Source organism: Schistocerca gregaria, chromosome 8, assembly GCF_023897955.1.
Source record: "Schistocerca gregaria isolate iqSchGreg1 chromosome 8, iqSchGreg1.2, whole genome shotgun sequence".
NCBI classification, from domain to species: Eukaryota; Metazoa; Arthropoda; class Insecta; order Orthoptera; family Acrididae; genus Schistocerca; species Schistocerca gregaria.
Genome location: NC_064927.1, coordinates 454,580,840 through 454,605,371, shown reverse-complemented (window position 1 = coordinate 454,605,371; position 24,532 = coordinate 454,580,840). Strand labels below are relative to the sequence as shown.

General features: G+C 40.1%; 1 protein-coding gene across 1 annotated transcript in view; it reads right to left on the bottom strand.

Annotated features, from left to right (window-relative positions):
* Positions 1-24,532, bottom strand: part of LOC126284167 (merlin) — a 163,067-nt gene that overhangs the window by 52,140 nt on the left and 86,395 nt on the right. The window contains exons 8-9 of the mRNA XM_049982899.1: positions 23,777-23,908; positions 15,283-15,483 (exon numbers count right to left, since the gene is read on the bottom strand). Coding sequence (XP_049838856.1) covers positions 15,283-15,483; positions 23,777-23,908 — 333 coding nt within the window. The remainder of the gene's footprint in view (positions 1-15,282; positions 15,484-23,776; positions 23,909-24,532) is intronic.

Sequence of the window (24,532 nt, the reverse complement as noted above, 5' to 3'; positions counted from 1 at the left end):
GCATGTTCTTGGAGCCGTGAATATTTGGTTTGGCCGTCAATGTGGAAGCATGACCGGGATACCCCCACAATATTTTGCATTTAGGGTTATCGTAATGAACCCATTTTTCGACCCCGGACACAATGCGACAGAAATCCCATCCATTTTTGCCTCTGAAGCAACTGTTCACCTACACACAAATGCCATTTAATGTCTCTTTGTTTCAGCTCAAACGGGACCCACGTTCCTTCTTTCTGAATCATGCTCATAGCCTTAAGATGTTTTGAAATGGCTTGCTGTGTCACTCCCACTAATTGTGCCAATTCTTCTTGAGTTTGACATGAGTCTTCACTCAGCAATGTCTCAAATTCTGCATCTTCAAAACATTCTCTCTTCCACCACTATACTGGTCTAGGACGTTAAAATCACTGTTCTTGAAGTGTTGAAACCACTCACAACATGTTCTTTCATTAACAGCATCCTTACCATACATACTTGAAGGCATTCAATGGGACTCAGCTGCTGTGTTCTTCATATTGAAACAAAACAGAAATACCTCCCGCAAATGACAAGAATTAGGCTCGTAAACTGACATTTTCAATCAAGAACAACTTTATGATGCAGACGCAAATCCTTTCTGCTTTCCCTTCTTTGCTTCGGACTGGTTTTCCATCTGAACTCTTGATATTCATACGGGTGCTTCTCTTTTCTCCAAAGGTCTCTCTAATTTCCCTATAGGCAGCATCCATCCTACCCAGAGTGATATCTGCCTCTACAGCCTTACATTTGTCCTCTACCCATTCCTGCTTAGCATTTTGCACTTCCTGTCGATCTCATTTTTCAGACGTTCTGCTTCATTTACCGCAATTTTATATTTTCTCCTTTCATAGATTAAATTCAGTATCTCTTTTATTACTCAAGGATTTCTACTAACTCTCGTCTTTTTACCTACTTGATCCTCTGTTCCCTTCACTATTTCATCTCAGCACTTCTACTGCACTCCTTTCCCCCATTCTCGTCAATCATTCCCCAATGCTTCCTCTGAAACACATTACAACATCTGTTTCTTTCAGTTTATCCAGGTCCTGTCTCCTTAAATTCCTATCTTGTTGCAGTTTCTACAGTTTTGATCTACATTTCATAACCAACAGATTGCGATCAGAGTCCACTTCTGCCCCTGGAAATATCTTATGATTTAAAACATGGTTCCTAAATCTCTGTTCTTACCATTATACAATCAATCTGAAACCTTCCAGTGTCTCCAGGTCTTTTCCATGTATGCAACCTTCTTTCATGTTTCTTAAACCAAGTATTTAGCTCTGATTAAATTATGCTCTGTGCAAAATTCTACCAGGGGGCTTCCTCTTTCATTAATTTCCCTCAGTCTGTATTCACCTACTACTTTTCTTTCTCTTCCTTTTCCTACTATTGATTCCAGTCCCCCACGACTGTTAAATTTTCATCTCCCTGAACTAGCTAAATAATTTCTTTTATATCACCATACATTTCCTCAATCTCCTCCTCATCTGCAGAGCTAGCTGTCACACAAATTTGTACTACTATGGCTACAATAATGCATTCACTAGGCTGTTCATAGTAGCTTATCCATGTTCCTATTTTTTTATTCATTATCAAACATATTTCTCCATTACCCCTATTTGATTTCGTATTTATAAGCCTGTATTCACCTGATTAGAAGTCCTGTTTCTTCTGCCATCTAACTTCACTAATTGCCTCTATATCTAACTTTAACCTATCCATTTCCCTTTTAAATATTCTAATCTATCTGCCCAATTAAGGGATCTGACATTCCACACTCTGATCTGTAGAACACCAGTTTTGTTTCTCCTGATAACAATTTTCTCCTGAGAAGTCACCGCCCAGAGATCCTGAATGGGGGACTGTTTTATTTCCGGAATATTTTACCCTAGACAACGCCATCATCATTTAACCATTCAGTTAAGCTGCATGCCCTCGGGAGAAATTATGACTGTAGCTTTCCCTTGCTTTCAGCTGTTTACAGTACTAGTACAGCAATGCTGTTTTAGTTAATGTTATAAGACCAGTTCAATCAATCATCCAGACTGTTGCCATTGCAAGTCCTGAAAAGGCTGCTGCCCCTCTTCAGGAACCACATGTCTGTCTGGCCTCTGAAGAGATACCCCTCCATTGTGGTTGCACCTACGATACGGCTATCTGTATTGCTGAGGCGCGCAAGCCGCTCTACCAACGGCAAGGTCCATGGTTCGTGGTGGGGTGAAGGGTAGAGTATGGAAAAGTGCCCCGGAACCCTGTGTAGGGGAGACTAACTGGATGGTAAGGAGTTCTGGACAACTCTTCCCAATTGTACTCCTTTTCCTAAACCTCACCAGTCCTTTTTCTTTACCCGCCAACCATTCTGCCAGAAGAAAAAGCGGCTGGCTCCGAAAGCTCGCAAACTTTAATAGCTTTTGTGTGTATGTTCTTCTGCCACCACTTGGTAAGTAGATTTATTATCTATCCAATTACATTAGAAGTACAATATGTGGTGTACATGGAAACACAACATACAGAATCCCCACGTGGCCAGTTACGAAAGGTTGGACTACCACATCTATAGCTACTTTATTAGTTTCTCAGTGAGCATGCCCTGCAGTATTTTGTGTCAAAGATCTCATGATAAGTAACAACACAACATTTGTCATAACACTTACAAACTTTTTTTGCCCCTCATGACAGCCATTACTGTTTTTACCACTTCTTCGATAACATTTTCTGGATTCTGTACTTAATTTATGACCTCTTGTAACATGTGTATTGTAAGGAACATAATAAAATATGAAGAAAACTTGGTTAAATGTAAGAAAGGGCCGTATGTTCCTAATCTTGCTCCAAAAATCCAAACATAATACAAAAATGTATGTATGTATGTATCTATGTATGTTCCACCTAACTTGGTACACATATCCCTTTTTATCACACAACAATCACTACATGGTGAGAACCACCTACCTATCATAGTTCAGGAGATATGACATAATAAACAAGAAGACACATGAAAAACTGTCACATCATACAGGAAGTTTAAATTCATTTCTTCTTAGTCACTAACTCTGTTTGCAAAGTACTTAGCTGACAGTGTCTACACAAATATTATGTTGGTGGACAAGTTCATAGTGCTTTTCCATAAGTTTAATAAAGACAACAGATACAAATAACAGACAGTCATCAATATTATATTCTGCTTCACTATTTACAACTGTCCGTCAATGCTGGGATATCTTTTCGATTCTGCAACTGTAGAAACCACGTGGTTTTGAGGCTAAAAACTTGTCAAGCCATGTTTGGAACACATGCTCATCTGGAAAGGGAGTTCCTTAATGGGTGCTCAACAGAAAGTGGAAAAGATGAAAAATCTGAGAGCACATCAGGTGAATAAGGTGGGTTTGGAATACTTCCCAATCCAACACCTTTATAGTGGTTTTTGTCGATCTAGTAGAATGTGTACGAGCATTACCGTGGAGTAGCATCACTTCACACCATCTTCATGGTCATTGTTCTTGAATTGCACCTGCAAGAAGTCTCTATTGTTGACAATTTATGTCAGCAGTGACAGTTACACCTCGTGGAAGCAATTTGTAGTACAACACAGTTACATAATGTAATCTTTTGTTGACTCATGCAGGTATTTGTACAGTGACTTGCTGCTTTGTTTAGGTTCAATCATTCTTTTATTTTCTTTATTGAGAATACAGACACCATTTCTGAATACCAGCAGCAGTACATGGTAAAAATTGTCAGTGTTGTTCAGGAACCAATTGATGACGAGCAAGCAGAGACACACTTATGACACCCTCTGATTTTTGTGATTTTGCCTCAGAGCATGCATACCCAAAACACCCAGTTTTCGAACAATCGCCATTGCAAGCAAATGTCACTTGAGGTGGAATGATCACAGTTCAAAACATTTGCCACTTCTCGAGTACAGTGACCTGTATCATTGTGGATTAATGTGTGTAAACAATCCCCATCAAAAGAGTCACTAATGTCCAAATGATCCTCCTTAAAACAAGAAAACCATTTTCTTGCCACTGTCTGATCAAATGAATTATCCCCACACATGGTGCATATGTTTTTTCGGCAGCCTCCACTGCTGTCACCGCTCGATTGACTTTAAACAGAAGAAAATGTCAGAAATGTTCCAATTTCTCCACTTAGCACTCCATTTTTCAGCGTCCTCAGCTCCACTCACTATCTCCAAATGACAAAATGTAAACTCAAATAGCCACAGTGAACTACAAATAAAAATGACAGTTGATAAATAAACCCATACCAACCAGAATAGTAATGTGGTAAAAAAAAGAGCTACAAACTTTGCACCAACCTAACATACCATTGTAAAACACAACTTTTAGGAGATATGATAGCATAAACCCTGAGATACATGAAAAAATGTCCCATCATTCATGAAGCTTAATGCATTTATTCTTTCCTACTAAGATGCTTCGACAGTCGAGTCAAATTAAAAAAAAATTGGTGGCACCTGACATTGCTTTTGACAGGCTTTGACTACATAGCATAAATGATTGTAGATGAACAGATAACCATCTATTGAGTTATGGAAAGGCATTGACATTCAGATGTTTACAAAATGGCATTGTAGACATCAAAGCAGCTATGCCCAGTATACAGAAACTGTCAGACATCATGTTTGTTAATTTGGATACCGTACTTACTCCATTCATTATGCATATTTCTTTGAACAACTGATCCACAATTTCAAAGGCACTTTAATGAATACATGGAAATGAATTTTTTGATATGTCAATAAAATTCTTCTGGGTTAGAGACCGCATTGTCATTTATAAAATTCCAACGTTTCGGCGTCTGTTGCAAGACGCCTTCCTCAGGGTGTGTTGCTAACTGCTGAATGAGCGCAAGTGTGGGTACATATATACTATGGAAGAGCGTTGTGATTGGATGTGAGGATGAGGAGGAAGGGTACTAGGAGTTCATTTTATTGGCGTTTGCATTGCGTCTTGTTATTGACGGAAATAGGCATTTTCCATTGGCGTTTCCTTTACTGCCTGCCATTGGTGGAAATCGGTGAATAGGAGACTTAGCGGCGACTGCAGCATATCGTAGTTTACTAACTGCCTAGTATCGACTAGGCCGCGTCAGCGCTCTGTGTACCATCCTCCGCTGTGGCCTACCGCACGCCTGTTGCTTTGCGCGAGCTGTCCTTCCGCAAAGCTGTCACAGCAGGCAGCCAAGACGCTGGTAGTCTGTACCCGTCTTCTCTGTTCATATTATCGGGTCGCTTGGCTATTTCTATAGCCTCTCTAATCTTCCTCCTCAAACTAAACGGCTGTTTCGCCAGTACTCGGGCCTCTCGAAATTCGATGTTCATCCTGCACTGCTCATGATGTTCTGACACCGCTGATTTGCTGTATTGTTTGCGGCGGATATATCTCTCATGTTCAGTTAGCCTCGTGCTTATTGGACGCCCAGTCTCACCTACATACACCAGTCCACATTCACACTCGATTTCATAAACTCCGGCGGCATGAAACTTGTCAATTGTATCTTTTGTGGAGCCCAGAATGTCTTTTATTTTGTTGTTGGTACGAAAAATCGGCTTAATACCTGCCCGACGGAGAATTTTGCCCAGACGTTCAGTAACCCCTTGTACATACGGTAGCACGGCGGTGTTCTGTGCTTCGTTCTGTATTTCCCTGTTGCCCTCCTCCTTCGGCGCCATGGTTTTGCATATCAGCCTCATGTCGTAGCCATTGGCTCCAAAAATGGTCCTGAGGTTCTGCAGTTCAGCTTGCAGGTTGTATTCATCGCTGATCCTGTAGGCTCTCTTAGTTAAAGTTCGCAGGGCCGAATTCTTTTGCATAGGATGGTGGTGGGAGGATGCATGCAGGTACCTGTCCATGTTGGTGGGCTTCCTGTAAACTCTGTGTCCAAGCTTCCCGTCTGGCTTACGATAAACTTCTACGTCGAGAAAAGGCAATACCCCGTTCTTTTCAATCTCCATGGTAAAATGAATTTTGCTGTGCTGCTGGTTAAGATGTTCGTGGAAGTCTGAAGCTCTTCTTCTCCGTGTGGCCAGATAACAAAGGTGTCATCCACGTATCGTAGCCAGCATTCCGGGCATAATGGCGCGGACAGGAGTGCTGTTTCTTCGAATGCTTGCATAAAAATGTCTGCTGCAGCAGGCGAAAGAGGGGAACCCATAGCAACACCGTCCGCCTGCTCGTAAAAATCCCCTTTCCACCTAAAATAGGTGGTCGTCAAACAGTGGCGCACTAGCTCGCTGATGTCAGGTGCCATGCGTTCCTCTAAGATGTTCATGGTGTCCGTCACGGGTACATTCGTGAACAAAGATTTCACGTCAAAACTGACCATCAAATCCGTATCGGAGACACGCTTCTCTTTCAAAAGTGCTATAAAATGGGTGGAGTCCTTGACGTATGCATCTGTATGTCTCACTAAATGTCTAAGCTTCGGAGCCAATTCTTTCGCTAATTTGTAGGTCGGTGAGTTGATACTACTCACTATCGGCTGTAAAGGGAAGGCTTCTTTGTGGATCTTTGGTACCCCATATATTCTTGGTGCCTGTGGAACCTGTGGAATGAGTCTACGGGTCGTGTCAAAATTCATCCTGGTTTGCTTCAGTAGCGCTTGCGTCGATTTCACTATCTTGACCGTCGGATCCCCCTTAAGTTTATGGTAAATGGGTTCCTTCAAAAGATCCTCCATCCGCTTATCGTAATCTACTGTGTCCAACACTACGGTGGCATTTCCCTTGTCCGCCTGTATTATCACAATCTGAGAGTTGTTCTTCAGCTCCTTGATGGCCTGACGTTCCTCTTTACTGATGTTTTGCTTCGGAGGCTTTGCGTGAGCCAAGACTCTTACTGTTTCTTGTCGGATCTTCTCTGCTTCTGGTTGTGGTAGATGGCGTACCGAGGCCTCCACTGATTCGATAATGTCTTCTTTCGGTACTAGTTTTGGTGCGATTGCATAGTTCATCCCTTTCGCCAAAACTTTTGTGGCTGCATCGCTCAAGGTGTGGCTGGAGAGGTTCACCACTGTTCGTCGCGTATCCAAAACTGGTCCTTCATCTCGTTTTCCGTTGCAATTTGTTGAACTTCGTCACCTGGCGACTGGTGGTACATTCACTTGATCTGGCAGCTTGCTGGAAGGTTAACCTGTCGACCTTGTGCCAGTCATCCTCATCCAGTTTCCCACTCAGAAAGAGGTGCAGTTCACACAGTTTTATGTTGTTCACGTCGAGACTAGAGATCCGTCACATTCATGACCTGCATGCATCCTCCCACCACCATCCTATGCAAAAGAATTCGGCCCTGCGAACTTTAACTAAGAGAGCCTACAGGATCAGCGATGAATACAACCTGCAAGCTGAACTGCAGAACCTCAGGACCATTTTTGGAGCCAATGGCTACGACATGAGGCTGATACGCAAAACCATGGCACCGAAGGAGGAGGGCAACAGGGAAATACAGAACGAAGCACAGAACACCGCCGTGCTACCGTGTGTACAAGGGGTTACTGAACGTCTGGGCAAAATTCTCCGTCGGGCAGGTATTAAGCCGATTTTTCGTAGCAACAACAAAATAAAAGACATTCTGGGCTCCACAAAAGATACAATTGACAAGTTTCATGCCGCCGGAGTTTATGAAATCGAGTGTGAATGTGGACTGGTGTATGTAGGTGAGACTGGGCGTCCAATAAGCACGAGGCTAACTGAACATGAGAGATATATCCGCCTCAAACAATACAGCAAATCAGCGGTGTCAGAACATCATGAGCAGTGCAGGATGAACATCGAATTTCGAGAGGCCCGAGTACTGGTGAAACAGTCGTTTAGTTTGAGGAGGAAGATTAGAGAGGCTATAGAAATAGCCAAGCGACCCGATAATATGAACAGAGAAGACGGGTACAGACTACCAGCGTCTTGGCTGCCTGCTGCGACAGCTTTGCGGAAGGACAGCTCGCGCAAAGCAACAGGCGTGCGGTAGGCCACAGCGGAGGATGGTACACAGAGCGCTGACGCGGCCTAGTCGATACTAGGCAGTTAGTAAACTACGATACACTGCACTCGCCGCTAAGTCTCCTATTCACCGATTTCCACCAATGGCAGGCAGTAAAGGAAACGCCAATGGAAAATGCCTATTTCCGTCAATAACAAGACGCAATGCAAACGCCAATAAAATGAACTCCTAGTACCCTTCCTCCTCATCCTCACATCCAATCACTACACTCTTCCATAGTATATATGTACCCACACTTGCGCTCATTCAGCAGTTAGCAACACACCCTGAGGAAGGCGTCTTGCAACAGACGCCGAAACGTTGGAATTTTATAAATGACAATGCGGTCTCTAACCCAGAAGAATTTTATTGACATTGAAAACGGCCGCGGAAGCCTACGGTTACAATTTTTTGATAGTTCACTATAAACAGTTCATCTCTTTGTTTATGTTTCTAATACGAAATGGGTAAAATGAATATCTGGGCAATGCCAGGCTTGTCCGCTAGTTAGTAAATAAATAGCCATACCGATACCTGTAGATGTTATCCAAAGCCTTTGGTATTAACTGAAATCAAATTCAGTGTCTGACTGATGCAATATATGATTTCAGAGCCAATTAACATTGTAAAGGAAAGCAATATCATTCTCAGAATGGTCCTGTGTGACATTTAAGAGCATCAAATGTTTGTTTTACAAGGCTGATATATACTATACAAACTTGTAAAAGTTCTGACAAAATATGTCACACGGTTTCTCTCACACCGTGTGGATCAAGCTGATTTGTTGTGACGACAATCAAAACATTAACTGGTTCTAACACAATGAAGGTTTTTATGGTCTGTTTTTACTACTTTTAAAACATTGGGGATGAGAGACTGTGGTCAAAACACAGTACTATTCATTAATGTTTCATCCCTGTCTTCAAGGTGTGACTTTAAAGACAGCATACTGGTAACTGTGTAGAAAATACAGGGGATCCCGAATTTAAGGGGCAACAAACTTTGTCACGTAAAACTGATCATGAGAATTCTTCTCTGTGTGCAAACAAAGCATACATATTTTAATTTAACTCCCTCTCATTTTCTATTAAGCCTGTCTTAAGTGTCTCTAAAATTTATACTGCTTAGCTATACGAAGGCACAGAATTATGTGACACCTTGGATAAAATGTTAGTTTCAAAAAATTTTATTTTCAGACAAATCCTGTACTTGTCAGAGGCTCTGAGCCGTTGATCCAGGTTACGTCCCAGGTGTTCTCTTGCCCATCTAAATTATGCCCATGCTGCTAGGGGTTGGTACTCTTGTCTTAACCGATACCTAGGGGGCAAATTGATTGCAACAAGAGACACTCACGTGTTGTATCAATTTACACAGTCTTCCCAGTTGCCTGCAACATGGCCACATGCAATTCTGCCATAGCCTGCTCTGGTTGCCTATGAGCCACAATTTGCAAGCAGTGGTTGCCAGCTGGTGTTGCTGACAATGAGACAGGGTTTCAATGTTTTATGATTCAGGGGAGCAACTGAACTTTTGTATGGCGTCATTACGACGCATGAGTATTCAACACGCAACTTCACACACCGACAACCATTCTTCACAATAGAGTCACAATATGTGACAGTTGTAAGGTTACAACTTACTCAACTGGTGCCACTATCAACATTTCACCTTATTTTGTGCATCTCTTTTTCTGCAGTTTCAGTTTACTACTGATTTTATGAATGTGCTGCTTGAGAGACAAATCACGTACATCAGAGAAGGATGAAAAAGTCCCGACTCTTTAAAGAATCACATTCCAAAGTATAAAATGGGTAAAATGTCAGATTACTTTACAAATCAGCTGATGTGCTAAATATTTGACGTTAAGCATCTAAGTGAGAAAAAAATTATGAAATGTTTGAAATTATGCTTAAAGTTTGTTGGAAGTCACTAAGTGGTCCCATTCTCAAATAACAGATGTAAAGTATAGGTATCTGTGTGCCATCATTTATGCTGCATCAAGACGAACACGGTTTCCACTTGTAATACTTGTGTTAAACATATAATGTAAGATTATATCTCTTAATGAGCAGATTATAACTGAATTTTAATTTTTTAAATTTGGTCAGTAATTATATGAAGTAATGAAAATTTTTTGTTGTCCCTGGATGTCATAAGATAGGCCACCTAGAATTGGTATGGGATTCCAGGATAGTTGCTTAGTGATACAAATTATTGGGGATACGATAATAACCTTAAAGGTAATAGGGAATGCACATTAGGGTCATATACCGAATTTTTTTGTCTATTTTCTTGCTCTTGTGTACTAGAACATATGGAAGCCGATGGGGCAATGCAGCAGTGCAGCAAGTAACTAACCAATATGTTTTACTGATCACTGATGTCAGGCAGTAACATCGATATGCAGCTGCAACTTTTTTTAAAAAAAAGATTCCAAGTAAAACACCAGCAATATCAGTGATTAATTAGTTATCAATATCTGTACAGAAGCATCTGAGGGAAACAGTTTCATAATTACCAGGGCATCTTGTAACTTAGTCCTCTTTTCCTTATTGGCTTGCTATTAGGCAAGATGTACCAGGTAAAACAACATAGTTAAGAAGAAAACTTCAAGCATTATTTAAAAACTAATTGCCAATATTTTAAATTTTTGATTTTATGAGAGATCATTATTCCTGTTGCAGTTAGTTACTTGTGCATTAACTCATCGATACATAATGACTATATGCATACAGTATAACACTGCTTTTACGTTCCCAGAATTAATATTTTTCAGCTGTTTACGGCTATTTTTATAGCTTGCATCAAATTTCCTATGTCCACAATGATGATTTCTAACCGATTTAGTGTTAATAAAATAGAAAGAAACTTCCACGTGGGTAAAATATATTAAAAACAAAGATTCCAAGACTTACCAAGCGGGAAAGCACCGGTAGATAGGCACAATGAATAAAACACACAAACACACACACAGAATTTAGAGCTTTCGCAACCGGTGGCTGCTTCGTCCGGAAAGAGGGAAGGAAAAGGAAAGATGAAAGGATGTGGGTTTTAAGGGAGAGGGTAGGAGTCATTCCAATCATGCATCTTTCCTTTTCCTTCCGTCTTTCCTGACGAAGCAGCCGCCGGTTGCGAAAGCTCGAAATTCTGTGTGTGTTTGTGTGTTTTATTCATTGTGCCTATCTACCGGCGCTTTCCTGCTTGGTAAGTCTTGGAATCTTCGATTTAGTGTTAATATATTTATAACTTTCCTGCAATTTATGCTTTATGAAAAAACATCTCTGGAGAAAAAAACTGATGTAACTGATGCAAAATGGCGCTGGCATGGTGTTGGCCATCAAGTAGTGCCTACAAACGTTATGTGGTTAAATTTATTGACACCAGGGTTTTCTACTTAGAGGATCTGAACTGGTAAATGGGTAAAAGTTTGAACATTTCCTGCTGCTGGCAAGCTATACTTGGTGCGGTGGCTGATGGGAGTAACTAGGTTTGTTTGAATAAAGATATCATGACCACTCACAACAGTTTCCAAACTGTCTCTACCGCGAATGTGTAGCTTTGTGATTATCATGACTGTCATGACACCTTTGTTGAACCACATTTAACGTGTTTCATTGATTGGCCACTTTTGTGGTAGTTAACACCTTCATTGACTTTCCTTTACTGAAATGGCTTTGGTTTAAACACAGCACCAATTATGTATTTTTCCATGCTTAGCACCATGGGTTTTGAGAATTTATTCTTATTACCAAGAACAACACTTCCTTATGTATTTTTTGTGACATTTCACAAACAAACAAACAAACAAACAAACAAAGTGAGTGATAGTTTACATATGAATATTTTTTACATAGCTAAGGTGGCACAGTACCTGATAGCCTCCAAAAGACAACTACAATGCAAGAAATGCAGAATAACACATATGCAAACACCACACAAAATACTTACGTAAATACTTGCACCTGACAACGAGAAAAAACTAGAAATGTGTCGTGCTAAGCATAAAAAGTGTGAGACTGGTGCAGTGTTTCATTATTTAAATAATAAATGACAGGTGCAGGCTTTCCAAACATGTTGATAATGACGCATGAAATTAAGTCAAACGTTTCTACTTCCCAGACAGTTACCAGATCCAGTTACACCAGCAGCTTCTATTAGATAATAAACCTTTATTAGATAATAAATAAGTCCCCGACAAGTATTTTGATGACTATTATACACATATATCATATATGAAGTGTGAAAATGCAAAGGGGTCTGACATTTAATTTTTACTGCACAAAATGTTACTACCCTTTACATTTGCAGCATTTTAAACCACTTTTTCAAAGTCTGTATAAAAGTGTAATAGTGGGGTTTCATTGTATGTTCCTTTTTGATGGCAGGAGGGAGCCAAAACGCAAGTGGTAATTTATGAACATGCAAATGATAAGTTATAAAAAAAGTCTGGTCTGCTGGAGTGGAATTTTCTATTAATTTTATTGGTATTCCTACAAGCAGATTTGGTGGAACTTCACATCAAGACGAGAAGTAAGCAGAGAATAATTTCAACCATCAGTACATTAGTCACCATAGCAACAAAGATCAACTGCGATATTTTTTGTTAATCATTTCATTGCTCTTAGATGAATCACCCTTGAACCTCAAACCATTCTACAAACACATTATGTTAAGTACCATGTAAGCGTTTTTTAAACAACCTACATTTGAAATGATCCTCTAAGACCTTACAACAGTTGAACAGATATTATCGCAATTATTACAAGTTGTCGCTGACAGAACCTATTACACTGTGTGTAGTCAACAGCAAACAAAAAATCCAACACAGTGCACTCAAATGAACTGAACAGCAGTGCAAACACAAGTTTACTTTTACTTCCACCACAAAGGAGGCTGTGCATAGCATTTTTCTGTCATCAAAATCAAACAGAAAGAAGGTTCCAAATGAAAAGAAAAAAAAACTATGTAAGTCATGAGGGTGGTGCATTTTCTTTTCTTCTCAGTTTATCAAATGTGGGTTGTTAGTTGATAGCTCTTGCTATCAGCATCCAACTAAATCTCAAAATAATGGATTATTTCAGGAAGAATCTTAAAATATACTGCAAGTGGATTTACTTCTTTCCCTTCAGTGTTTGTCCCCCTGTTGTAGAAACAAGGGGGTATCCTGGCTGGACTGACTAAAACCAAATAAAAATTATTTTAAACTACAAAGTCAAGTGTGTTGTACCACTTATTGACGCCACCTATCTGTAAAACTCTGCAATCATATACAATCAATGTTTGTAGCTTAGCAAATCTAAGGTCAGACAAAACATGTGCAAGACAATGAGCTGTGTATTCATATCAGTTGTTAATGGAGTATTATTTGACAAAAGCTGAATGTCTGTCTGAAACAATAGATGTTAACAAACATAGTACTTGTAGAATCATATTTCCCAAAGTAGAAGTTACTATGTTGTTGTATGCTCTTCCCTTATTTGCTGTCAAAGAGGTGTTTAAAACATGGATGAATGGAAAAGTAAGCACTCTTTGGTGTGTGTGTGTGTGTGTGTGTGTGTGCGCGCACGCGCGCGCATGTTTTTTTTTTTTTTTTTTTTTTAAATCTAATGTGTGCCCAACTTCAAGGTTAACTGTGCCCTGACATTTATTAAAGCAAATGAATGTCCATAAGAACTAAACTTTAAAACACATTTTAAAACATGAACCACATTCGTTTGATCATTACATAAAATAGACTGCAGATCCGCTGCCAAATACTCTTGACAAAGACAACACATGGTTTGTGTATCCACACTGCAGTAATCCAATACTGAGAGTCAGTCATAATGTCACCTATTTCTTTAACATGAGCTGATCCATTTGGCTATGTTCCAATCACCTAACTGAAGTGTCAAATAATTCCACATTTATGACTCTTGTCATAAACTGTCTGTCTATTCAGTGACTTGTGGTTCTGTAATCTTTACGTATGTTAACCTTCAAACATTGATGTTAATACACGCAGTATTTACAGAATTATATTTCCCAAAGTAGATGTTACTATTTTCTTGAATGCTATTTGTTATTCATCGTCAAAGAGGTGTTTAAAACATGGCTGAATGAAATAGTAAGCACATTTGACAAAGGCAAAATGTGGGCAACAACATCATTTTTGTGTATCAACTCTGTGTTAATCCAATACTGAGAATCACAGTGACAACATCATCTGTATCTTTACCACAAACTGTTGGAGTCTGCTATGTTTTAATCACTTAACTGAAGTGTCAAATAATTCCATATGACACTTATGAAACTGTCTATTCAGTGACTTGTGCTTCTGTAATCTTTGCATACATTAAGCTTCAAATATCGATTGTACACAAATGCAAAGTTTTACAGATAAGTGGTATACTGTAAAAGGCAGGCTTTAAGTAGGGCTTTTGAAGTGCGCAAATGTAAATTATTGTAAGAAAATTTTATATTTTACTACATACAAACAAGATCATGTCAGTCAATTGTGAGAGTAAATAATACTGATAACGTATTATTTGCCAACAGCATTTGGTAGCTTACAAATTATGAATATGGATGAAGATACTCATGTGTTTTCTGTGTGATGCATGTGGGAAAATTTCTTGGGCCTTTTCACTAATTCAACTGAGCTTTTACACTTAATAACAGGGAAGTTTACACTTCCTGAATTTAATGTTAGATGTAATTCATTAGAGCCAAAAGGCCATCATATTTTTACAGAAAGAAAGAAACTGTAATTAAATATAAACGAAAAAGTGAAGATGGTGAAAAGCAGTTACAAAAATGGTTTTAAAAATTCAGTTTGTTACACAGGAAAACATGAACAGTTATATCGTCCGAATATAATGTTAGTATGTTTGGGAGATGAAGGACTAGTCTATTATGAATGGTGAGTGGGGAAAAAATCAGGTAACAGGAAACAATGAACATTCAACAGAACTGAATATGTAACAATAAAAAGTTTTACTGTGTTAATAAATAAACAAGAAAACAAACGAATTATATCCTTATATTAAAACAAAAAAAAATAACACTACAAAGGAAAAAGCTATACCCAAATTACTTTTAAAAATTCAGCATATAAACATGATCATGGTACACTGAAATAGTTTTGTGATGGCTCAGTATTGTTACTAAATATTTTATGGCAAATACCACTAATACAGTGCCATAATAAATTGTCATAATTATTCATTATTAAAAAAATAAAAAATTATACCCAAGATGAGCTATCTAAACTGTTACTTACAGCTATATTTGTATAGGCACTGCGTGACAGGAACTCTAGTAATTTTTCCTTGGCTTGTTTCTCAGCAAGACGAGCTTTGATAAGCTCATCCTTTAATCTCTCTGCTTCTGCTGCCCGTCTCTCTGATTCGTCAACTAACCTTGCAGTCAACATTTCAGCTTCTCTCGTCTTTCGTTCCAAATGAACTTTTTCCTCTTCTGTCTGTAATGAATTCAGAACAGAATTATTACTACATGACCTGCCATAGCCAAGGCTGTTGTTGTGAATTATTTGGTCTCAAGTACAAACACAGTGCACTGAGAGATTAAATAAGAAGAGGGCTGAAATTTCCGGAAGAACTTTGTATGTGAGAACAATCAACGAGAAAGGTCAACTAGAAAATATGAAGAAGAAATGAAGAGATATAACGTGAGTGTTTTAGAACTTTGTGAAGTGTGATGGGAAGGAGATGGAGTGCTAGTTTCTGGATAGTATAAGATGATTTACAAGAAGAATCTGAATAAGTACATAATCCAGATAATGCCTGTCAGTAACACAGTGAGACTAATGAAGGTACTGAGTTACCCTGTTGGCACCTGATTTGTTCAAGTGTAGACATCTACATCAGAAGAAAATGAGGTAAAGGTTCAGACAGAAGAAGTGTTTGAAGAAAAGGGGATAGGTCAAACAGGAACAGTGATGATGGGGCACTGGAACAGTGTGGTGATGCGCTGTACGCATGAAATGTTGTTGGAGATTGTGGACTAGGACAATGGAATGAAAGCAGAGATAAACTGGTAGAATTTTGTTAGAGCCTAGGCTTTGTAATTACCAACTCCTTGTTCAGGAATCATAAGCAAATACATGGAAAAGCCCAAGTCATAAAGCCGGTATCAGATAGATTACATTTTAACCAATCAAAGATTTAGAAATAGCATCAGGATGCCTAAGACTTTCCCTAGAGCTGATGCCAATAAGATCCCAACTTGCTTGTAGCAGACATAAGAGCTGGGCTGAAATGTATTAAAAAGAAACAACCTTTAAAGAAGTGGAATTGCTATACATGCAAGGAGCCATATAATTAGATCTGTGAATCAAATCGCTATGCAACAGCTTTCGGTGGCCAGTCGACACAGACTGGGGTGATTTGCAAATTCCGTGTATAGCGATTTTATGACTATGATGTGTGGGGCCTGAAGATGGCATCAATGTAATACGAAAACTGGTAGCATATAAGAAATTCATAAAATAAATTTTTACAATACATAAGACTGCTGTTAAATTATTGCATCAAGAAATTAACTGATCTGGATCAACCAGACTTCCACTTTTGATACAGCAAACATAATTCTACAATACATACGGCTGTTGGTAAATTATTGCATCAAGAACTACACGCCAGTCGTCGTCCCACAGTCCATAATGAATCAACAGAGGTCAGTTAATTGTGAAACTTTTGCGTTTTTGTTCAGCTTTTGTCAAAGAATTCTGTAACTTATTTAATAATTTTTAAATGCTTTTACAGGTTTAAAAACATCACATAAACACTCTGCATTAATATACTGGTTATCGCATGAGAAGTAAAAATTATTTAAAACATTGTTGATGTTCAATATAAAAAACAACACAAAAGCAGCAAAAATGTATTTATGGGGAATAAATGTCTTGATTATGACAATATGTTATGATGCAGTTTCTCAGAAAGCAATAATCATGCAAATTTTCTATGCTTTTTCTGGCGAGAACAGCTTTCGGGTTAATTTTTTGTATAATCAGACCTAATTACATTGAACTCAGATGTGCCAATTCATGTGCATTTAGCTCAGACCAAGGTTTTAAAATAGGCAGAAGGATCGAAAATAGAAACTAAAATTCTCAAATTCACTCATAGTAGCTATTGTTTAAGCAACGACTATTTACATTTGTAAAATATAAAGGAAAGAACATGAGTCTTCAGTCACAAATGTGGTTTTTATTTAAAGCAGCTAGCAAGTTGAGCCCAGAAGGACCATCTTTTGGTGTTTAACATTTTTTTTCCATTATTCATAAGTGGTAGTTCCCCCTAGTCCTATTAAATAAACACATTTTAGTATTGTGACAAAACAAAAATGTCTAAAATATAGTAATGATCAGGAATGATTTATGTGAGATTTAAAACTTTCCTGGCATACATATTGTTCCACAAAAATTTAGGTGAACTGGCAGATGTTTGTAACTTCCTGCAACAATTTTTGGCACAGAGTCTTCTGGCCATTGTCAGGCAATATTGGCGAAAAAGCACTGAGCCCTGGTATTTATGGCCCTGCTGGCAAATGCGTAATGGATTCACATGGTGTTGCGCATGAGCTACTTGAGCGCATTCGATTCTGCTGTGTCGCGTGCCCTCCGTGGTGAAAACTCGCCACATCCATATCGATTTGATTGTCTTCCCGCGGTTCCATCACAGAACCACGCCGGAAACAGAGGATTCGAAGTTTTTCAACGACTGGATTCCATGCTGAATTAAATTGAAAACCACCGTCTCGATTAATAAGAGACTCACTATCACACAGTTGTATTTCCACGAATTCATTAATAACACAACTCCAAAAGTTAGACATTTGGGCCACAATTTTGGTTTCACTGTAATTCATTATATGGCCAGTGGAAATACAGTTTTCGGTGATGGCAGACTTACAAGGCTGAAGGAAGTGAATATGTCACTGATGTTCTACAATGCAATCCCGCACAATGTGTGTCGTTTGCCCTACATAAGATTTTCCACATGCGCACGGAATCCTGCAAACACCTGCCTTGCACTACTCTAGGTCGTCTTAGATAGATCCCAACAGTGACGAAATTTTTACAGGAGGCCAAAAAATTGCTTTCACATTATATTTTATTAATATTCTTTCTATTTGCACTGAAATATTACCAATATATGGTAAATAAGCAGTTGTTTTTAAAGGCCTCTTCCTCTTCTTTGCTCTGTCTCTTACAGGACTGCAGCACTTTCTCCACTTGCTGGGATGAATACCCATTCTTCAGAAACACAATCTGCAGGAGCTCCAGTTCCATTTGCAAACTATTGGTATCAGATATGACGTGGACTTGGTGAATCAAGGTCTTCAAACCACTCACTGTATGTGCCGGATGGTGGCAACTAGCGGCTTGCAAGTAAAGGTCTGTGTGAGTGGCCTTTCTATATGCTGAATGACTAAGTGTGCCATTGCTCTTGTCACGCCACGATGTCTAAAATTGGCAGGCAACCTTCCTTCTCCAACTCCATAGCAAATTTTATGTTTTCATGTATGGAGTTCAGATGTTGTAGGAACTCTCACAGACGATCCAAACTATAAAAGTGTCATCAACATATCGACAAAATACTCTTGGTTTAAAAGTGGCTGAGAAAAGTGCTCGCTCCTCAAAATCTTCCATAAAAAGGTAAAATTTTCTATGGACTTGGAGAAGGAGGGTTTCCTGCCATTTTTAGATGTAAAAGTGATGGCACACTTGGTCATTCAGTATATAGAAAGGCCACTCACACAGACCTTTACTTGCAAGCCGCTAATTGTCACCAATTGGCACAAACAATGGGTGTTTTGAAGACCTCGATTCACCGAGCCCAGGTCATGTCTGATACCAATAGTTTGCAAATGAAACTGCAGCACCTGCAGATTGTGTTTCTGAAGAACGGGTATTCATCCCAGCAAGTGGAGAAAGCATTGCAGTCCTGTAAGAGACAGAGAAGAAGCGGAAGAGGCCTTTAAAACAACTGCCTATTTACCATATATCGGTAATATCTCAGTGCAAATAGACCGAATACTAAGAAAATATAATGTGAAAGCAATCTTTTGCCCTCCTGCAAAAATTTCGTCACTGTTGGGATCTGTCAAAGACGACCTAGAGTAGTGCAAAGCAGGTGTTTACAAGATTCTGTGTGAATGCAGCAAATCTTATGTAGGGCAAACAACACATATTGTGCAGGACTGCATTGGAGAACATCAGTGACATACTCACTTCCTTCAGCCTTGTAAGTCTGCCATCACCGAACACTGTATATCCACTGGTCATGTAATGAATGACAGTGAGACCAAAATTGTGGCCCATACGTCTAACTTTTGGAGTTCTGTTATTAATGAATCCGTGGAAATGCGACTGTCTGACAGTGAGTCTCTTATTAATTGAGATGGTGGTTTTCAAATGAATTCAGCATGGAATCCAATCGTTGAAAAACTTCAAATCCTCCGTAGCCGGTGTAGTTCTGTGATGGAACTGCGAGAAGACAATCGAATTGATATCGATGTGGCGAGTTTTCACCACAGAGGGCACTTGGTGTAGCAGAATCTAATGCGCTCAAGTAGTGCGCATGCAACGCTAAGGGAATCCACCACGCATGTGCTGGCAGGGCCGTAAATACCAGAGCTCAGGGAGTTTTCGCCAGTATCACCTGACAATGGCCAGAAGACTCTGCGCCAAAATACTGTGGCAGGAAATTACAAACATCCGGCAGTTCACCCAAAATTTTGTGGAACAGTAATAATTTACTTTTTCTGATGGCAGTCTTTTAAGACATTCAGTAAATGTACATTACGCAGTACAAAAACAGATTTGTGCATTATATTCATGTGCCCTTTGCAAGTTAACATTTTCATAACATATGTAAATTATAAAAAATGTAAACATGTCAAAGGAATAACTACATACACATACACTGAACATTTTAAATCTTTTTATACCAGAAAAAAAGTTCAATATCTTTTCTGTGTGTGTGTGTTTGTGCGTTTTATTTATTGTGCCTATCTACCGGCGCTTTCCTGCTTGGTAAGTCTTGGTTTCTTTGTTTTTAATATAAATATAGTTACTGGTTGACATGTATATATTTTTGCAACGTGCACACAGATTGAAAATGTTGGTGGAGGGAAATTAAATCTACTGTGTCTATCCATGTTTGTCCAACATGATTTACCAAGACTGCAAGTCTCCACAACTGCAGACAGAACAAGTAAATTATTTTTGACAACTGCTTTATTTTAGTCACATTTATTTCATCATGAGACTAAAATATATTTACGTGGGCGAATCAAATATAAATAGGATTTTATTCAAAAAATCATTTATTGAAAAACAACAGGCAGTTACAATTTATTTTTCCACAGTTTCCAACTTAAGAAATACATTTTTACCAGTGACAAGGAGGTTTTTATCACAGCTTCATAGAATGAAGCTTGTTGCTTCAGGAGCCAATTGCACACAAATTCCTCCACGCCCTCATAATCTTCAAATCAATGCCTTCTAGAACTTCTTTCAGAGGTCCAAATAGAAATTGCATGGTGACAGGTCTAGGCTATAAGAATGATTCTCAAGTTGAGTCCAGTGCATTTCCTGAAGTTTGGAGACAGAGTTTCAGTATGGGGCCTGGCATTGTTATGGAGGAGGGTGGCCTGTACATCAGTTGGTCTCATCTTTTGTGGCGTTATGCATCCCTCACCTCCTTCAACAGCTAGCAGCAATACATAGCACTGAGCATGCGTTACTCATGGAAAAAAAATCAATGAGCAAAATCTTTGCCAGTCTGGAGGGGGGGGGGGGGGGGGGGGGGGATGGGGAGGCAAAAAATATAATAATAATAATAATTGGAAGAGAGTAGCCAGCTGACAGCTGACTCTTGACTTTCACTGTGGCTCCCTCCCTTTTCCTCTACCCTGACGTGTTTGTATTTGGGAGTTTCATCGCAGGTATGATCAGATTAATAAAATGCGACACCTTTTTTCAGAAAACCTTGCTCTAAGCCTCTGACAGACCTCCAAATGTCTCAACTTCTTCTTTTTGGTCAAAAGGCAAGGGACCTATCTGGAATACACTTTACGAAACTGTAGGTCATGTGTGATGATCGCTTGACAGCTCCCATAACTTATTCCGATCGGCTTTGTGATTTTTGATACTCTCGCCTGTCGGTTGCCTTAAAAAATGTCAGGAACAGCATGAATATTTTCGTCTGTAATGATGGTCTGAGGACAGCAATTGTGATGCCAATTTTGCACATATTCTCAACCTTCCTGGAACTCTTTAGGCTAGACAAACACATGTGTCCTTGACAATGATCACTGAACTGTGCACTCAGCCTCCGGAAACTTTCAAAACTTGAACTCTTTCACAAGACAGAAATTTTAAAATTATGCATAGCTCTGAGGAGGGGTCCACCTTTTGCTCCTGCATAATTAGCATTACTGATGAAGCTGTTAGATGTATGTGATGGCCAGCTCTCCCCCCCCCCCCCCCCCCACTCCTAATAGCACCACACAACAATACTAGAAGTGTGGGTACAGTCCTACCACCTGTTGATGCTCAGGAACAAAAATCCCCTTTATATTTGATTCATCCTCGAATTTAAATGGGCCAATAGGAACTACTATGTAAGAATAAAAACAGAATATGTTAAGCACCTGAAGATACACTCCTGGAAATGGAAAAAAGAACACATTGACACCGGTGTGTCAGACCCACCATACTTGGTCCGGACACTGCGAGAGGGCTGTACAAGCAATGATCACACGCACGGCACAGCGGACACACCAGGAACCGCGGTGTTGGCCGTCGAATGGCGCTAGCTGCGCAGCATTTGTGCACCGCCGCCGTCAGTGTCAGCCAGTTTGCCGTGGCATACGGAGCTCCATCGCAGTCTTTAACACTGGTAGCATGCCGCGAAAGCGTGGACGTGAACCGTATGTGCAGTTGACGGACTATGAGCGAGGGCGTATAGTGGGCATGCGGGAGGCCGGGTGGACGTACCGCCAAATTGCTCAACACGTGGGGCGTGAGGTCTCCACAGTACATCGATGTTGTCGCCAGTGGTCGGCGGAAGGTGCACGTGCCCGTCGACCTGGGACCGGACTGCAGCGACGCACGGATGCACGCCAAGACCGTAGGATTCTACGCAGTGCCGTAGGGGACCACACCGCCACTTCCCAGCAAATTAGGGACACTGTTGCTCCTGGGGTATCGGCGAGGACCATTCGCAACCGTCTCCATGAAGCTGGGCTATTGTCCCGCACACCGTTAGGCCGTCTTCTGCTCACGCCCCAACATCGTGCAGCCCGCCTCCAGTGGTGTCGCGACAGGAGTGTATGGAGGGACGAATGGAGACGTGTCGTCTTCAGCGATGAGAGTCGCTTCTGCCTTGTTGCCAATGATGGTCATATGCGTGTTTGGCGCCGTGCAGGTGAGCACCACAATCAGGACTGCATACGACCGAGGCACACGGGGCCAACACCCGGCATCATGGTGCGGGGAGCGATCTCCTACACTGGCCGTACACCTCTGGTGATCGTCGAGGGGACACTGAATAGTGCACGGTACATCCAAACCGTCATCGAACCCATCGTTCTACCATTCCTAGACTGGCAAGGGAACTTGCTGTTCCAACAGGACAATGCACTTCCGCATGTATCCCGTGCCACCCAACGTGCTCTAGAAGGTGTAGGTCAACTACCCTGGCCAGCAAGATCTCCGGATCTGCCCCCCATTGAGCATGTTTGGGACTGGATGAAGCGTCGTCTCACGCGGTCTGCACGTCCAGCACGAACGCAGGTCCAACTGAGGCGCCAGGTGGAAATGGCATGGCAAGCCGTTCCACAGGACTACATCCAGCATCTCTACGATCGTCTCCATGGGAGAATAGCAGCCTGCATTGCTGTGAAAGGTGGATATACACTGTACTAGTGCCGACATTGTGCATGCTCTGTTGCCTGTGTCTATGTGCCTGTGGTTCTGTCAGTGTGATCATGTGATCTATCTGACCCCAGGAATGTGTCAATAAAGTTTCCCCTTCCTGGGACAATGAATTCATGGTGTTCTTATTTTAATTTCCAGGAGTGTATTACTTCTTGTCTCAAAGTACATTGTGCTTTTAAAAAACCCACTTTTGTTACTAAAGGCTGAAGTTCTTTCCTTTACATTTTATGAATACCACCTTTCATATTTTCTTTGGAAATGTTTGCAGTTTTGTCATAAAAGAAAAACAGAGTGGTTGCACCTTAGTATCTGCTAATAGCTACAAAAAAAAAAGCAAAATATATCTAAAAACAAAGATGATGTGACTTACCAAACGAAAGTGCTTGTAGGTTGATAGATACGCAAACAAACACACAAAATTTAAGCTTTCGCAACCAACGGTTGCTTCATCAGGAAAGCGGGAAGGAGAGGGAAAGGTAAGTCTTTCAGCTCCTGGAATTGGGATGACTCCTTACCCTCTCCTTTTAAACCCACATCCTTTCGTCTTTCCCTCTCCTTCCCTCTTTCCTGATGAAGCAACCGTTGGTTGTAAAAGCTTGAATTTTGTGCGTATGTTTGTGTATCTATCAACCTGCCAGCACTTTCGTTTGGTAAGTCACATCATCTTTGTTTTTAGATATATTTTTCCCACGTGGAATGTTTCCCTCTATTATAAACAAAAGCAAAATATATAAATATTACATGCAAACATGTAGCAATCAAAACACATTATTTCATATTTACTGGCAGCCTACACACTCACTTTCATAGCCCCAAGCCTCAGCCGCGTAATTTCCTGTTCGGCTTCTGCAGCCTTCTGACTGAGCAGCATTGCTTCTTCTTCAGCTACCCTAGACTTCTCTGCCAGCAGGTCTGCTGTTTCCTCTGAGCGTCTCTGGAAAGAGTGTCAAAACATAGTTGGTTTCACTAACAAATGGCAATGATTTTCGTTTCTATTTTGCTATATTCAGTGCAGCTTACACTACAGCACCCACACAATTATGTAGTCACAGAAGCAGTACTAAATATTTACATAAATATGTGCAAATAACAGACCATGAGATCAAGGAAGACTTTATGACTTTCACTCATAATCATGCAAATATCAGTATATACAAATTATGGGCTGCTTGTGCATCTCACATATTGTATATGTCCATGAAGTATTTTATGGCTGCAACAAGGCTGGTAGATACAGGTAAGTAACAGCAACACAACTGATTTCTCAGATGAATGTTGCTAGAAGAGGAAAATATTTTGTGCATAGAACTGCATCAGATAGTACTTTTTTTTTAGCACCATATATCAACAAACAAAAGAGTAAGGGATGAACAAGCAGGGAAAATCCTCATCCATATTTAGACTCCATACGTTGACATTATTCCTAAAGCGGGCATGACAGCCATGAACGTAGCACAGGAAAAAGAAATACTTGTTTGTCTATGTAGGTATTAGGATCAATACAGATAGTTCTTCTCAATTGCTGCATGATTTATGCATTGTGAAAAGGATAAAGTCC